Source organism: Coffea eugenioides, chromosome 3 (assembly GCF_003713205.1).
Source record: "Coffea eugenioides isolate CCC68of chromosome 3, Ceug_1.0, whole genome shotgun sequence".
Classification (NCBI taxonomy): domain Eukaryota; kingdom Viridiplantae; phylum Streptophyta; class Magnoliopsida; order Gentianales; family Rubiaceae; genus Coffea; species Coffea eugenioides.
The window spans coordinates 43,352,507-43,369,523 of NC_040037.1; the positions used below are offsets into that span (position 1 = coordinate 43,352,507).

General features: G+C 36.8%; 1 protein-coding gene and 1 non-coding gene across 2 annotated transcripts; both read right to left on the reverse strand.

Annotated features, from left to right (window-relative positions):
- Nucleotides 1-2,148: 2,148 nt before the first annotated feature.
- LOC113767177 lies at nucleotides 2,149-2,255 on the reverse strand. Its single transcript, XR_003467898.1, has one exon. It is a non-coding gene; the product is annotated as a small nucleolar RNA R71 (small nucleolar RNA).
- Nucleotides 2,256-13,722: 11,467 nt separating this feature from the next.
- LOC113766690 (probable disease resistance protein At4g27220) lies at nucleotides 13,723-16,932 on the reverse strand. The gene has a single exon (XM_027310855.1). The coding sequence runs from the start codon at nucleotides 16,930-16,932 to the stop codon at nucleotides 13,723-13,725; it is 3,210 nt and encodes a 1,069-aa protein (XP_027166656.1).
- Nucleotides 16,933-17,017: the final 85 nt, after the last annotated feature.

Sequence of the window (17,017 nt, forward strand, 5' to 3'; positions counted from 1 at the left end):
GGAACTGAAGAGATACACCTTAAAGACGGATCCCGCGGGATTGGTAAAAGGAGTGGGCAATTAGGAAATCAAATTCACGTGAGTCGCAGAGTTGCAGGGGATTAAAACTCCTAGAGAAAGTTTTGCCCTTGGACGTTTTTCCTTCTGAGGGCGGCGGCCAATAGAAACGAAGCCAGATTCACGTCATATAAGGAGATTAGCTTTTGCTTTGCTCTGGGACGCTTCTTCCTTTCTTTTAGGTGGCTATTGTGAGGGAATTGATTAAAAGTCAGATTCACGTGGGATTGATTAGCTTGGTTTTAGTTTTCCTTTTCCCATCTGTCAGACATAGGAGATCTTTCTCTAGCTTTTGGCTTTGTACGATTTTGGCTCCTTGGTATTTTCTCTTGCTCTGGACAATTTTTTGTTAGCTTTTGCTTTGTAATTTCAGCTCCAGTACGGAGACGAAACCCAAAGAGAGACAACGCCTTTTCGTCTGCCTCCTCGTTATTTCCCCCTTCCGCAACTTTTTGGTAATTAATTGGATGATATAAACTAAATCACGCGAGATTGATATAATGAGGAGCAGCTAGGTTTCTCCTCTACCCAAAAGTCGACGCGAGGGCGCGGTCTATAACATCTGTGAGATCTAATCGAATTTTTATTATTTCTTCCAATTCGTTACTATTCATGCATTTTCTGGATTAATTGTTCATGGGTATTTTATTAATTGAGTATCAACGGCCAGATATTTAATTTAATATAATGGCCTACTACCACGTTAATTAAATTGAATCCGTAATTGTTCGTTTAGTTGACAACTAGTGGCAACCACCAGAATTGATTTTATGTTGGGGAAACGTAAGATCTAGTTTAAATAAACCCTCTTAGCATGTTTATTGGCTAAGGTTGGGTTCTTCTAGCTTTAATGCGACTGGATAATTAAATTCCTACGGTCGTACTTAGGGTTGTTTTCTGGTTAGAGAAGCAGTCAATGGTCGTACCTTAACTGTCGAAAAGTAAGGAAGAACTGGTTGTTAGAACTTGTTGATAACTATAACCAACCTAGTGACGGATGAATGAAATATCTTTGCATCGATGATCATTTACTTGGACCGTGCCTGAAAAGTTGATCCTTTGGGTAGAATTCTATTAATTGCTATTTTTAGTAAATTGAACTTGTTGAATTAGCTTTTGAATTTTATTTATTTCATTTTCATTTCCATCCTATTAATTATCCCCCAATTTTATTCTTTTGACTTGGAAAGAAGCAACTTCCTACCCATTCCCTGTGGAATCGACCCTACTTGCCATTGTATGCAAATTTAATATTTTTATAGAAAATTCTGGTATATCGGATCAAGCAAACTCTTCGGGAACAGGGTGAATCAAATAACCCACTGCACACCTAGGGTCCCTGCTCCAGTACTCGAATTTGTTCTATAATTAATTGTGGTGGTAATTAGGACTTTCTTAGTAATTATTATTGCACAGGTTCGACACCTGTCAATTTTTGGCGTCGTTCCCGGGGAACGATGTTTTGGTTAATTTTGTTTCTTTGTAAGTTATTTTCTTTGGACTTGTCTGGCATTTTTCTAGTTTATGTCTCGTTCTTCTCGTATAGGCGAATTGATTTTCAACCCGAAAATAGAGAAGACTGCGCGCTGAACTAGAAAAGAGACTAGACAGATCAGAGAGGAGCAATCTAGCATTGCATCTCAGAGTTTGGATCCAGAGGTTGAGTCAACAGATTCGAATGATGATAATTCAAGTGACCCTGGCCAAGAAGACATCCCTATGACGAATGCAAGAATACTAAGGGAGTTGGCTGCTCCGGAATTGACCCAGCAGCCTTTGTGCATCACATTTCCAACTCTAGTTGAGAATACCTCTTTCGAACTGAAGTCGGGGTTAATTCACCTCTTACCCACGTTCCATGGTCTTTTGGGTGAGAAACTCCATAAACACATTCAGGAGTTCGATGTGGTATGTTCTAGTACGAAACCTCATTGGATTACTGAGGAGCAGATCAAACTTAGAGCATTCCCTTTCTCCCTCAAGGATGCAGCGAAGGATTGGTTATACTATCTACCTACAGGTAGTATCACAACATGGGCCCAACTGAAAAAGAAATTTTTGAAAAAATTCTTCCCTGCATCCCGGGTTGCAAGTTTGAGAAAAGAGATATGCAGCATTAAGCAGTATCCTGGGGAATCCCTATATGATTATTGGAAAAGGTTCAATAAATTGTGCACTAGATGCCCACAACATCAAATTAGTGAGCAACTATTGATCCAATACTTCCATGAGGGACTTCAGTCATCTGACAGAAGTATTATTGACGCTACGAGTGGGGGAGCATTGGCGAACAAGACACCGAAAGAAGCATGGTTGCTTATTGAAGCAATGGTAGAGAACTCTTAACAGTTTGGCTTTCGTGAAAGTAACCCTATCCGTAGGGTCAATGAGGTGGAGACGACATCCATTCAGCAACAGTTGTCGGAGCTAACATCTTTTGTTCGATAATTAGTTGTGGGGAACGTGCACCAAGTAAAGGTCTGTGGAATCTGCACAAACGTGGGCCACCCCACTGACTCATGCCCCATGTTGCAAGAGGATGGGGCTGAACAAGTAAACATGGCCAGAGGCGTGCCCGCGCCTCGTAGGTAGTACGATCCATATTCCAACACGTACAATTCGGGTTGGAGAGATCACCCCAACTTCAGCTATGGAAACAGGCCACAGAATTCATTCTTAAATCGTCCACCAAGATTTCAGCAACTATGGCAACCAAAACCTCAACCTTCGTCCTCCAATTCAGGAGGCTCTTTGGAAGATATTGTCAAGAGCCTAGTCACGAGTACTGTTCAGTTCCAACAGGAAACTAGATCGGGTATGAAGAATTTGGAGATTCAAATAAGTCACATGGAAACTGCAATTAATCACTTAGAATCCCAAGTTTTTGAAAAATTGTCATCGCAACCCGAGAAAAATTCCAAGAATATAAGTGCCATGACACTGAGGAGTGGCAAGGAAGTGGAGGGACCAAAGACCACGAACCTAAAGAGTAAAAGTGAAGAAGAGATCGAAAAGGAGATTGAAGAAAAAGGGCGCATTCGCAAAGACCCTAAGGTAAAATTTACTCCTTCAGCTCATATTAAATCTAACTTACCTCCTTTTCCTTGCAGGTTGGAAAAGACAAAGAAGCAAAATAAGCAAAAGGAGATTCTAGAGGTGTTTCGAAAGATGGCAATCAATATCCCTTTGTTAGACGTGATCAAGCAAGTGCCAAAATACGCTCAATTCTTGAAAAACTTATGCGTCAACAAGAAGAAGTTGAGGGGGGATGAACAAATTGTGGTAGGTGAAAACGTTTCAGCGATTTTACAAAGGAAACTATCACCTAAATGCGGAGATCCAAGTATGTTTACTGTCCCCTGTAAGATTAGACGTTCTAATATTGAAAATGCCATACTAGATTTAGGGGCTTCTATTAATGTGATGCCTAAATCATTCTATGATTCCCTAAAATTAGGACCTTTAAAAGAAACAGGGATAATAATTCAATTGGCTGATCGTACATTTGCTTATTCGGATGGGATAGTTGAGGATGTTTTAGTGTAAGTAGATGGATTAATTTTTCCTGCTGATTTTTATGTGCTTTACATGGATGATAGAAATGTCCCAAATCCATTACCCATTATATTAGGAAGGCCATTCTTGAGTACTGCCCAGACTGAAATTAATGTTAGTAAGGGTACTCTCACGATGGAATTTGATGGAGAAATAGTCCACTTTAATATTTTTGATACAATTAAACATCCTGTTAACTCTCATTTTGTGTTTGCTATTCATGCTACTAATCTCTGTGCAATAATTTTCTGAGTTTGCTTGTAGGGATAAATTCAAAGTTGCTGCGAACAAGTATCATAGAATGAAAGCAATTCATGAGGTGAAAATGGGTAAAAAATTAAGGAAAATGTTACACTCAATGGCTATTTGGATTCCGGAGGAGGGCCACCGATTACAAGGAAAATTGAATTACATCCAAACTGAAAAGTAGTGTATAGTGTCTAGCCAAAAACATTAAAGAAAGGCGCTAATTGGAAGGCAATCCAAGGATTTCAATTGTATTTTATTTCATATTTGTGTGTTCAATAGCAGTGGGTTTAGGTTCTTATCGACAAACAATCTTTATTGTAGGTCATGGGTGTTTCTGTGCAGTTTTATTTTGGGTTGGGGGTAAAAACTTGTGGATAGAAGACTTCATGTTACAAGGCGTGCCCGTGCCTTGTACTCACCGCTCATGAACATTTGTAAAATTTGGTGAACAGAAGACCTCGACCTTCAAGGCGTGCCTACGCCTTCCAATCTTTGCGACAACGAAAGTAAAAAAAAATTGACCAGGACCCTCTCTAACCCCACTTTTCTCTTTTCTTGTCTTGTCTGGTCTTTTCAATTTCCTTTGTTTTAGTTTCTACTTTTCAATTTCCTTTGTTTTGTCTTAGTTTCAATTTCTTCTTTTCTTGTTAGTCTGCCGCGCACAACGCGCCGCTGCGGCGCACTCCTCCTACCATGCTCCTCCTGTTGGGGATTCCCAATATCGTGCTTTTCAAGATTCTATCCGTGAATCAAGTGTTGGACTGGATGACCGTTTTGCAGCGCTGCAGGTTTACGCCCGTATTCAGACAAAGAATTAGGCAGCTTTCTTTACTCATATTGGATTTCAGCCGTCTCATTCGCCTCCTCCTTAGTAGTTCACTACGTCGTCTCGGCTGTCAGGGAAGTTTCGCCCCTTTATACTTACAATCTATTTGTCTTTGCTACACTGAGGACAAAGTAGGTTTTAGATGTGGGGGGATGGTTTCTATTATTTCTTTTTGCTTATTTCTTTTTGTTTTCTTTTTGCTTGAAAAAAAAAACACAAAAAGAAAGAAAAACAAAAAAAGAGAAAAAAAATGAAGCAAACAAAAAAATAGTGTAGTTAGTTGACTTTTTTTTTATCTCTACATTTGTTAACTGTTAGAGTATGTTGCTATGATGGATTGCACAATTAAGGTGCACGGGTAATGTGGTCATATATGCTAGTTATGCATTTTGATTTTCTTTGGCAATATCGTTAAATGTTGAACATGCTGGACTTGACCCATTCTTGAAACTTTTGGGAGCTTTTGAGCCATGCACAAGCACATTATTGTTGTCTGCTTTGTTTGTGTTGTTGAGTGGGTATCACACATAGTATTGGCATTCTAGAACTTACTATTTTATACATGTCGAGGCCACATTTTGTTAAACTGGATACATCTGAAATGATAAGAGCATTTAGGATCTAACCTTCTTTAACTTTCTACAAACCATGTCTTTATCTTGTCTCCTAGTAGTGGACCAATTTGAGCCTTTATCCTTCTCCTTTGTTTTGATAGCTGTGTTTGATAATTCAGAACCTTTTTAGACTTTCTTGTTCAACTTTGTGTCATTAATGGATGTCTGAATTTCATTGTTTGTGCAAGAAAATAAATCTAGGGTCACAAGTGTTGTTAGAATAAAAGTTGTATGGTACTGTTTCTGTGCATCTGATAAAAAAATGGGAAGAAATCGTCAATAAGCTAGTGAACAGAAGACTCTGGCTTACAGGGCGTGCCCACGCATTGCAAGACGTTTTCCCTTAAACAAAAAAAAAAAAAAGAGCCTATCGACAAGTTGGTGAACAGAAAACTCTATCTCACAAGGCGTGTCCACGCCTTGCAAGCCGCCTGCTTGCAAAAAAAGAAGAAGAAGAAGAAGAAGAAGAAGAAGAGTTTCGACACTTGCACAGTGGGAATAGCAAATGGAAATGTCTTGCTTGTGAAATTTCTCCAGTAAAGCGTTGAGGTTATGCAGTGGATATCGGACATTCTCTTGACACATTACACCCTATTTTTACCTTCTTATCCCGCCTTTTACCTAAGCCCCATTACAACCCTATTAGAGTCCCTTTGATTTGTGTATTTAGTTCACTTTTGAGTGGTGGAGATGTAATAAATGTGCAAGCCTATGGTAATGTTATTCCGTGATGTTGATTTGAGCGTTTCTTGTATCCATACATTCTCTTGTAAGTGGACGAATATTCCTGTTCATACTCTTTGGATAGCCACCTGTCTGGTATGTTCTAATTTTGGCGATATTGTTGGGAATGTGGGGTGTTTGTGTTAGTATAGATGACTAAGAAACCGTTGCTATCTTGATTGTGTTTCTGAACTTCGAAATGCTTGAGGGCAAGCATTGTCTAGGTGTGGGGAGATTTGATAGAGCAATTATTGGACACATTTTGCACTGTTATTCTGTCCTAATTTTGGCTGCTTACTGTGCTAAGTATTGAGATTTTACTCATATTTCATATTTGTATAAATTGTAGGTGGTTGGTGTTAAAAGTGATCTCTTGAGGCAAATTTCCAGAAGACCCTTTATTTCATGGCGTGCCCACGCCAGGAACTGAAGAGATACACCTTGAAGACGGATCCCGCGGGATTGGTAAAAGGAGTGGGCAATTAGGAAATCAAATTCACGTGAGCCGCAGAGTTGCAGGGGATTAAAACTCCTAGAGAAAGTTTTGCCCTTGGACGTTTTTCCTTCTGAGGGCGGCGGCCAATAGAAACGAAGCCAGATTCACGTCATATAAGGAGATTAGCTTTTGCTTTGCTCTGGGATGCTTCTTCCTTTCTTTTCGGCGGCTATTGTGAGGGAATTGGCTAAAAAGCCAGATTCTCGTGGGATTGATTAGCTTGGCTTTAGTTTTCCTTTTCCCATCTGTCAGACATAGGAGACCTCTCTCTAGCTTTTGGTTTTGTACGATTTTGGCTCCTTGGTTTTTTCTCTTGCTCTGGAGAATTTTTCGTTAGCTTTTGCTTTGTAATTTCGGCTCCAGTACGGAGACGAAACCCAAAAAGAGAGAACGCCTTTTCGTCTGCCTCCTCGTTATTTCCCCTTTTCGCAACTTTTTGGTAATTAATTGGATGATATCAACTAAATCACGCGAGATTGATATGGTGAGGAGCGGCTAGGTTTCTCCTCTACCCAAAGGTCGACGCGAGGGCGCGGTCTATAACATCTGTGATATCTAATCGAATTTTCATTATTTCTTCCAATTCGTTACTATTCATGCATTTCCTGGATTAATTGTTCATGGGTATTTTATTAATTGAGTATCAACGGCCGGATATTTAATTTAATATAATAGCCTACTACCACGTTAATTAAATTGAATCCGTAATTGTTCGTTTAGTTGACAACTAGTGGCAACCACCACAATTGATTTTATGTTGGGGAAACGTAAGATCTAGTTTAAATAAACCCTCTTAGCGTGTTTATTGGCTAGGGTTGGATTTTTCTAGCTTTAATGCGACTGGATAATTAAATTCCTACGGTCGTACCTAGGGTTATTTTCTGGTTAAAGAAGCAGTCAATGGTCGTACCTTGACTGTCGAAAAAGTAAGGAAGAACTGGTTGTTAGAGCTTGTTGATAACTATAACCAACTTAGTGATGGATGAATGAAATATCTTTGCATCGATGATCATTTACTTGGACCGTACCTGAAAAGTTGATCCTTTGGGTAGAATTCTATTAATTGCTATTTTTAGTAAATTGAACTTGTTGAATTAGCTTTTGAATTTTATTTATTTCATTTTCATTTCCATCCTATTAATTATCCCCCAATTTTATTCTTTTGACTTGGAAAGAAGCAATTTCCTACCCGTTCCCTGTGAAATCGACCCTACTTGCCATTGTATGCAAATTTAATATTTTTATAGACAATTCTGGTATATCGGATCAAACAACTCTTCGGGAACATGGTGAATCAAGTAACCCATTGCACACCTAGGGTCACTGCTCCAGTACTCGGATTTGTTCTATAATTAATTGTGGTGGTAATTAGGACTTTCTTAGTAATTATTATTGCACAGGTTCGACACCTGTCAATCTCTATGCTGGGGAGTGATAAAAATTGTTCTAGCTAGTACTTCTGTACGTTGTTTTAATTTTTTTTTTAATAATCCTTAAAGTTGTGAATTACTAATAACTTGAATTAAGTATTTTCGACTCATGATAGAGTGTGTGTAATATTCCTATTTTTTTTCACTTACCATATTACTAAATAATATTATTACTCCAATTTTTTTGCCACAAGATTCAATGAATATAATCGCTATTAAGATCACATTCTATTCTTCTTAGTTTTCTTAACAAGACATAACATATTCAGGAACGCCAGTAATTTGTGATCAATCAAACTATTTGCTTTTTCTTATTTCAATCAACTAATTAACATATTACTTTTTTTATAACATTGTTTTCTCCAAAATAAAGTTTATAAATTCTAGCATGGGATTTATATACTCAAAACACAAAGCCTAAATCTTATTTTCTTCTCTTACGTTACAAGGTGAGATTGAGGGTGAGAGCAAGAAAACATTTGCGATAGGGGCTTGACAAGGAGAGGGAGAAGGAAGGCCGACCATCGCGGTAATTTGTCAAGCAAGAACTCGAACTTGTCGGCTTTATGCGTTATTAGTCAGTTAAGCATCTTTCTTGATCAAATCTAGTGGTATTAGTAGTAGCCGCAGCCGACCTGAAAATCATAGATATATTAATTCATGGGATGATCTTTCTTATGTCATGTAGTAAATCAAAGTTTGACTTGCCTGAGTTTTCACTTTTAGCAAACTACTGATTACTTTAAGAACGTACTGGCCATTGAATGTAGTGTTTACTTGGAGGCTCAAGAATGCATGAATAATATAAAGTTGCGAACATGATTCCATTGTCCTATGTGGCTCTGTACATGCATTAAGAATGGAGCCAAATCTGTTACTGCAATCTTTTTTATTTAAATCCTTTAATACAAATCAATAAGAACCTTAATTAGTATACCTTTCTTTAAGCATGCTTTGATAGATCGTAATTATGCTAGAAGAACTTGTGAGTTATTAACGGTTAGTTTATCAAATCTCCTCATAATCAGTGATGGAGCCAGGATTTTTTTTTGGGGGGGGGCCAAAATTTTTTTCTAATAAAATTATCTTAATATATTATGCTCAAAATAATTTTCTTGTATTTAAATGTATGACATCTAAAAATATCAAATATTAAATTTAATTATAAATGTATGTCTATTCATAAATATGCGGTACAGTCATAACAAAAATTAACAAAAAAGATAACATTTGATTAAATATCTTATAACATCACAAACCATCCAATTTGCACATTATGAGAAGATGCTCTCCAATATGCCACCTATACACTATATATATATATATATATATATATAACCATGTAATATAAATGTAACTATTTTCAATTGAAAAAAGATAAAAGTTATGTTAACATACTTTGAAATTTCAACATCTTTTCTTAGAAGTAAATTGAACTCTATGCTCTTTCATAGAACTAAATTCATCTATGATTGAATCACTGCTAAATTTTTCAGCAACTTCCTTTTCTATATACACAGTTAGACAATCATTCAATAAATTATTTTCCATCTTGTTTTGGAGCTTTGTCTTGATTATTTTCATAATTGAAATGCCCGCTTTATAGTTGCAGTTGATACAGGAAAAGTAAAAACTAAAAACAAGTCTAATCAACCGCTCTGTAGTTGCAGTTGACAAAATAATTTTTTTAAATCTTTTATCCATTGGGCTAAGTTATATATTTGTATATGGGCCAATTAACTAATTATTTTTGTTTTAGCCCATTAAAAATTATGAATTAGGTCTTTTTATTCAAATACATCACATTGGGTCAATTTACTATGGAACATCAAATTACACGTTTTATATTTGAAAGTTAAATAATTAGTACAATAAAAAATAAATAACCTTTTTTGAAGAAAAAAATTAATTCAAAGATGACTAATTCATATATATATATATATATATATATATATCAACTCTCATAATATAAACTAAAATTGTAAAAATTTAGGGGGGGCCAATTTTATTTTACACACATATTTACATATTATGAATTAAAATTTTCAAAACTTAGGGGGGGCCATGGCCCCCCTCTGCCCCCCTTGGCTCCATCATTGCTCATAATTCCTATCATGGATGGCCGTTGTTCAAATACAAGTTAATAGAACTATCATGCTTTCTATTTCACATCGGCCACAATTTAAACAGGCCAAACTATCGTTTTTATCATGATTGATTAATAGAATATTAAAGACTAAGAATGCTAATATTTGTTTTCGTGGCTTGAACGAGCGTACTGACGATCAGTTTCAGTACCTCGCAAATGCTTTATAATACCACTTTGATTAATATAGACCAATAGTTTTGATTTATAATGTGATCCATATGAGTTTTTCTTTCTCTCTTATTCAACGAATTCTAAAGCATCAAGTTAGACTAATATAGATCTAAGACTTGTTACATGATCAAGTTATAAGAATATAACTAGGGACTATCTCTCGGTTTCTTGCATATTAGTATGCTTAGGAAGAATTCAGGAATGAAAAACAACTTGCTATGATTTTCATTATTGATGTTATGGGTGACATGTACTTTTGAGAAAAGTAATATGATCATTTTGACCATTAAAAGTAATTACTGTTAATTAGCAGCTAGTTTTATAATTATCATGTATTATTTGGAACTGTCTCATTTAGTTTTAAGGCTAATTTTTAAACCTTTAACGTACCAAAGTTACTAATAATTCACAACAATAATTGCATTTGTATCAAGGTCATTTTATGATCGTTATGGACTGCAAACGGTAACTTAACAATGGTGGTATCCTAGTTCATTAAACTAATTAAAACACTTTCAAATGCATGACCTTTCTAAAATAGAGACAGCTTATTTCACTAAACTTTCCTTGATGATTGACTTTCCAAGAATATGGAACTTTGTAAATCAGGATTCTTTCCAAAGTAAGGAAGACTTACCAAAATATTACTCCCTCCGTCCCGAAATAATTGTCGCACTTCGGGAGTTGTGTTTATTTTAAACAGTGTCTGGATTTCAAACGATTTTGGTGTAACTTCCAGCAATGCCCCTATCCGGTTTCTATGGAGCAGCGTAACTTATTGACTATTAGAATGATAATGGAGGGTGACAGACCTGTGATGTCTCAACCGCTTTTTTGGAATGTTCCTTGCACGACCATTGTTTCCATTTGCTATGAAACTCACGCATATCAAGTGCAATCCTTGTAATTTTTTGGGGCCCATCAAAATCTTAAAAGAATCTGGTATATTTAAGGGCATGAGATGGAAATGGGGGAAAGTTTTTATTGCCAATTGTGGTAAGTGACATTAATTTTGGGACAGACCAAAAAGAAAAGTATGACACTTTCAATGGGACGGAGGAAGTAACTTTCTAAGAAGAGAAACTTTCTAAAATAGGAAGCTTACTTGAAAGGGAAATGTTAAATGTGGAAACTTTATTTGCGTAGGAATGTTGAGTATTCTAGGGTCAAACATCTCTAGGGATGTATTGAAGAAATAAATGATGAACGATCAATGCATGTAAAGTAATATATTTATATGCCATTTCTTTAGGGTTAGAAGGCAACGATCAAGAACCCTAGTAAGACTTCCTATCAAGTTAATTGAGATGAGTGGGATTCACCCCTTTGTATTTTCTCTGTTGCACCTAAATGTTTCTTACTATGAAAGTTATATGTATATGACATGTTAAAATGTAAATGTTTATTCAATGTAGCGTGAATTGCGTGCGTGAATGCGAATGTTGATGTAATGCATAATCTGTCGGGGTCATAATCGCGGAAATATTAATATGAAGTAAAGTAAAGTAAAGTGCAATATTGATCAAAGGTACTCTGAAGATCCATTTGACTTCCCGTTCTAGTGGGTTCAATCACTAGACTGAGTACTTAGCATTGCTGAAGATGTGTAACTGTTAAGAGTCAATAAATATTTAATGAATATTTATATACTAATATGCAAAGAGTGTAATTTGTGTGTGTGTATATATATGTAACACACTTGATCTAACAAGGGTGGTATGTTTTACTCACTATGGTGATGCTCATCCCACGACTTTAACATTTTTATATAGAGGATGAGTATGTTTATGACTTTGTTGAGACTAATGGTGATTGGGATTGGTAGAGCTGGATTACTATCAGAAAAGTCGAATCGCATTTGAATAGATAGTATTTACATTATTTATGCTAGTAATGAGCATGTATGATTCAATAGACAAGTTATTTTATTGTTTAATTTTCTTTTGTCGTGGTTAGAGGTATCAAAATGAGTGATTTGGACGGGTTTGCGTTGGGTAAAATGGGTAATGGGTATAAGTGAGTCAACTCATTTATACCCATTTAATTAGATGGGTATAAATAGATAAATCAAAAAATGAATTGGATAACCCCATTACTCATTTATAAACCCATTTATTTTAACTTTTTTGTAAATGCATTTAAATTTATTTTTTGCAAACTAATTTATCAATTTATACCATTCTTTGCATCCATCATTAGTTTTAAATATTTATTTATAATGTTCAATAAGCCTAATTATCAATTTTTTTCCCATCCGTACTCTATGTCATAAAATTATATACTATTTAATAATTAAACAATAAGAATATAAAAATTTGAACTAAGTACTATAAAAGTTAACATAAAAACTTAATCCAAAAATTTTGAATCTCTAGCATATTTTCGTGTGTAAATTTAAAATTTTATTTTGAAAAAGTGAGAAAAGAGACTAAAACTTGTCATAAATTAGTAATACTAAAAAATGAACAAGTTAACAAACTAAGAGAAAATAAAATGATAAGATAAAACCAACAATAATAATAATAATAATGAAACAAAAGTAGTTAACATCTTGATAAAATGAAAAAATTGAAAAAAAAATGGGTGGGGGAAGAGAGGAGGTTTGGAGGAAGACAATTCTAAATGGGTTAATTAGATTTGATGGGTTACCCAATAATACTCATTTATTAAATGGGTATTATTGGATAACCTATTTATACCCATATACAAAAATTTAAGATATCCATACCCATCTATTCATGGACGGGTATGGATAAATTTAGTTAAATATGTTTGTTTGACGGCTATAGCTGTGGTGTTGGAACTAAGGCCCGCACTAGAGTATTTACTACTTCCACAATGAAGATGGGGAATTGGGGCGCAAAAGCAATTGTACGAGAAAAATCCATAATAAGGACCGCTTCTCATACTTTTCAATAATTAGAACTTGTTTGCATGTGCATGATTAAATCGCAATTAACCATTCAAAATATTTGTCTACCAATTCTCTCAAAACAATTACTTGAAATCCCTTACACTTAACCTTCACTTACAGGCATAACTATACGTGCAGAAAATATTTGATTCGTAGTACGGTGAACAAAATTTCACAGTAAAGTTCTACACGTTGTTAATTATGACAAACTTCATTTTATCATGGAAGTCATGATAATATGTAGAAGCGAAGGAGATGGCAAAATCTCTACTTCATTCTTACAAGATGCTTATGAATCATACCAAAAACTAAGTATAACATGAAGTAAGAAACTCAAGATCGGTGTCTAAGGTTGTTTATGACATCCTTTGAGCTTGCTAGATATAAAATTGACAGATCACTTGGAGATCATAAATTGCAGCTGAAGAACAAATGCATCGTATCAGTTTTAGGACGCGATTACTGAGATTAACTTACGAAAATGAGAGAAAAAGAGGAAATCATTTCATATTTCCTCTGTGGACATCCGAATGGAAAATCAAGGACTATGCCTCCTTGATGAGCTTCCTTGGGAAATTGAATCTTCATGGAGCATCTGGGGTTGCTCGAATCTGTCAGACAGGTTTCGCAAGTCAGGAGGCTGATGACTTCCTTCCTCCCTTGGTGTGTAATAAACAGAAGGTACTTCTTCCCGGATGACACAACACCTCTTCTTTAGCTGCCCTTTAACTTCATCAGGTAACTGCAACTGAACCCACCAGCGTTCTTGACATTCAATCTTTCTTAAATGCTTTGCATTGTACATCCCTCTCGACCAATTATTTAGCTTGGAGCAATCAATGATCTCTATTTTCTGTAAGGAACGCCAATCTAGTGAGTCATTCTTACATATGCTTTCCAGAAGTGGAAGATTCACGAGCTCCAGAATCTCCAATTTTGGCAGGAAGCCAGTAAGGTTGAGCAATTCTCCATTGGGCGGCAGTATCTCCTCGGATTCTATCACCTCTTCAATCCCCAAACAATCTTGAATCTTCAGATGCTTGAGATTCTCCAAATTTTTAACCATTCCAAGTGAAATAAGCTTCTTCAACTTGCGACATTCAAGAACTATTATGCTTGTCAAATTGGAGAAGCTTTGGGGCCCGACAGAACCATCCAATATGCAGCACAAGCTCTTGAGGTTAACCAGATCTAGCTTCTCAAGGAATGGAAATACAATTCTAGCAGCATCAGAGCCACAGCTGATGATGGAGCTGATCTGATCACAGCCTTCTACTACACAAACTGCCAACGACTCCATACAGTCAATTCCAATGTCTGATAAACTTTTCGTGTCTTGGTTGCCAATCAATTCAAAAGCACTGGACCTTCTGAGAACCTTTCGAATTGCTTCACAACAGACATTTTCACCTGCAGAAAATCTCAGGTGCCGTTCAGCTGGTCCTCTAGAACTATGTAACCCCTTGTTATGGTTTTCCCCATTTGAGCCAACTATGATTCTGAATGCTCTGAAACTGTTTTCTTCCCGATATCTCCTTGTATTTTTCCAGGAGCGACTTTCATCTATGAAAGTAGTGAGGAATTCTACTTTTGGGAAGTAGATGAAAAGTGTAGTCAGACTTTCTAAGTTTGTGATCTCTTCGACAACACTTGTGACAACGTCATTCCAGCTTTGTTCTCTAGGATCGACAATGATGGTCAATTCTTCAAGATGATAAAGTAGGCCAATCACATTATGGGGAATAATCTGTCGTGGCTGATTATCTTCATTATTATGATCCCCGCTATAGCTTGCTATGAGAGGATTGTAAACAAAGGAAACTCTCAGGCACCTCAGTTTTACTAACAGTGCAACTTCAGTTGGCAAGCTCTGCAGGCCTGTGTCTCGGATGTCAAGAATCTCGAGATTGGCAAGTTTTCCAAGATCTTCGGATAGTGAAACCAAATGCCGGCACTCATTGAGATACAAGGATTTCAGTTTAACTAACTTGGTGATAGATGATGGTAGTGATTCTATTTTGGTGTGATGGAGATCAAGAACTCTGAGCTGCACCATGGAAGCAAAAAAAGAATCATCAATTGTGTCCAGCTCTTCATTTCTCTGGAGCAATAGTGTTGTGGTAGTCGGACACTCAGGGCATTCTGGCAAGGACTTGAATCCGTTGCACATTAGCGAGATCCTTTTCGCGCCTATCCAATGTTCCTTTTCTGGTGGATTAAACAATTTTTCTTCTCCTCTCACAAGTAAGCTGCTGCTACTGCTGCCTTCTTCTTGTGGGTAGGTAAATGTCAGTGCAATCTTCCTAAAAGGAGTAGGCATGGTGAGAAAATTTGACCTGGAACACCACTCAAATAGACAAGCTTTTGTAAGTTCTTGCAGGATTTTGTGTCCTCTGTCTCGAAATAGCCTTAATTGTTGGACATTAGTGTCTGCTCCATTTAGCTCAGTGGCAGGAATAAATTGCTCAGATATCCAACATTCGGTTAAGTAATCCTTGTCAATTTGATAATCTGGTGCAAATAATGCCCCGTAAAGTAAGCACTTCCTGAAATCATCCCCAGGTAGATTCTTGTAAGAGAAATCAAAAGCCTTGAAGAGTTCCTCAAATTGATCACCAAAGTTCTTGGGAGATTGCAACTCCCTCAATGTATTATGCCAAATGGCCTCCGGCTGATCTTTTAAACTTCTGGCAATAGTTTTGATTGCAAGTGGGAGACCACCTAGTTGTTTGAGTATTCGCTCTTTTATTCCTTTAAAGTGCGGATGATCTGCAATGTCACCCACAGTTTCCTTAAACAATTCCTCTGCATCACCATCAGACAACTTGCACACTTTGAATACTCGATGAACATCCATTGCAGCACAGTCAGGTTTGTCACGGGATGCAACAATTACCTTTCCCTTGTGATTGTGACGAATTCCCACTTCATTGAGATCAATATCTCCAGGACATTGATCGAGAAGCAATAAATAGTCAAGTTTCTCCAGGGCCATGGATATTTTGTGTGCAACATGTGCTGTCCTGTCCCTGTGTTGAACCTCTAGCTTTAAGCTTGCCAAAATATCTGATTGAATGTTGTTGACAGTACCTTCTTTCTCAACATCCACCCATATAATGGGATTGAGTTTACGCAGTTGGTATGCCTTGTCATTCAGGTGCCTTAAGATACGGGTTTTTCCTACTCCTGCCATTCCCCATATGCCAATCCTCCTCACCTCTTTATCTCCCAGGCACTTCAGCAGCTCTTCTACCGTCTCAGACATTGATTTAGGGATATGATCTCCATCTCCACCAAGCATTATTTCCCCTGGCTCGAATTGCTTCTCCCTCAATGCATTCTGCAAGTCAAGGTTGGCTTTTAACTCTTTCAGCTCATCCGTTTTCTCCATTAGATCTTCACTGAGCTTCATAAGCTTATAGAATGGCCACATCCCGCAAAGGCACTTATGGTTATGAAGATATTTGTTTTTCAGTTCTTGGACTTCTTTTTCCCTCTCCTTTACCAGCTCAAGCCAAGTATTGGCAGTTTCGGTTGGCTCCATATCAATACTGTTCCTCGCAATTGCATACTCCAAATCTGATTTGGCAGCACCAAGCAATTTCTCTTCTTTTTCGAGCTTATCCAAGTTCTGCTTAATCTTCTTCACTTTATCATATTTGTCTTTCAAACACGTGCATGCATCTTTAATGGCTTGAACACCAGGCGCTATTACGCCCCCAGCAATGTTTGGTAAACAGGATGGCATCCTGAAAAATCAATTGTTAAAGAGAGAATTCAAATTTGAGTTAGGCATGTATAAACTTTAAGTCGAGATAGCACATAATGGATGT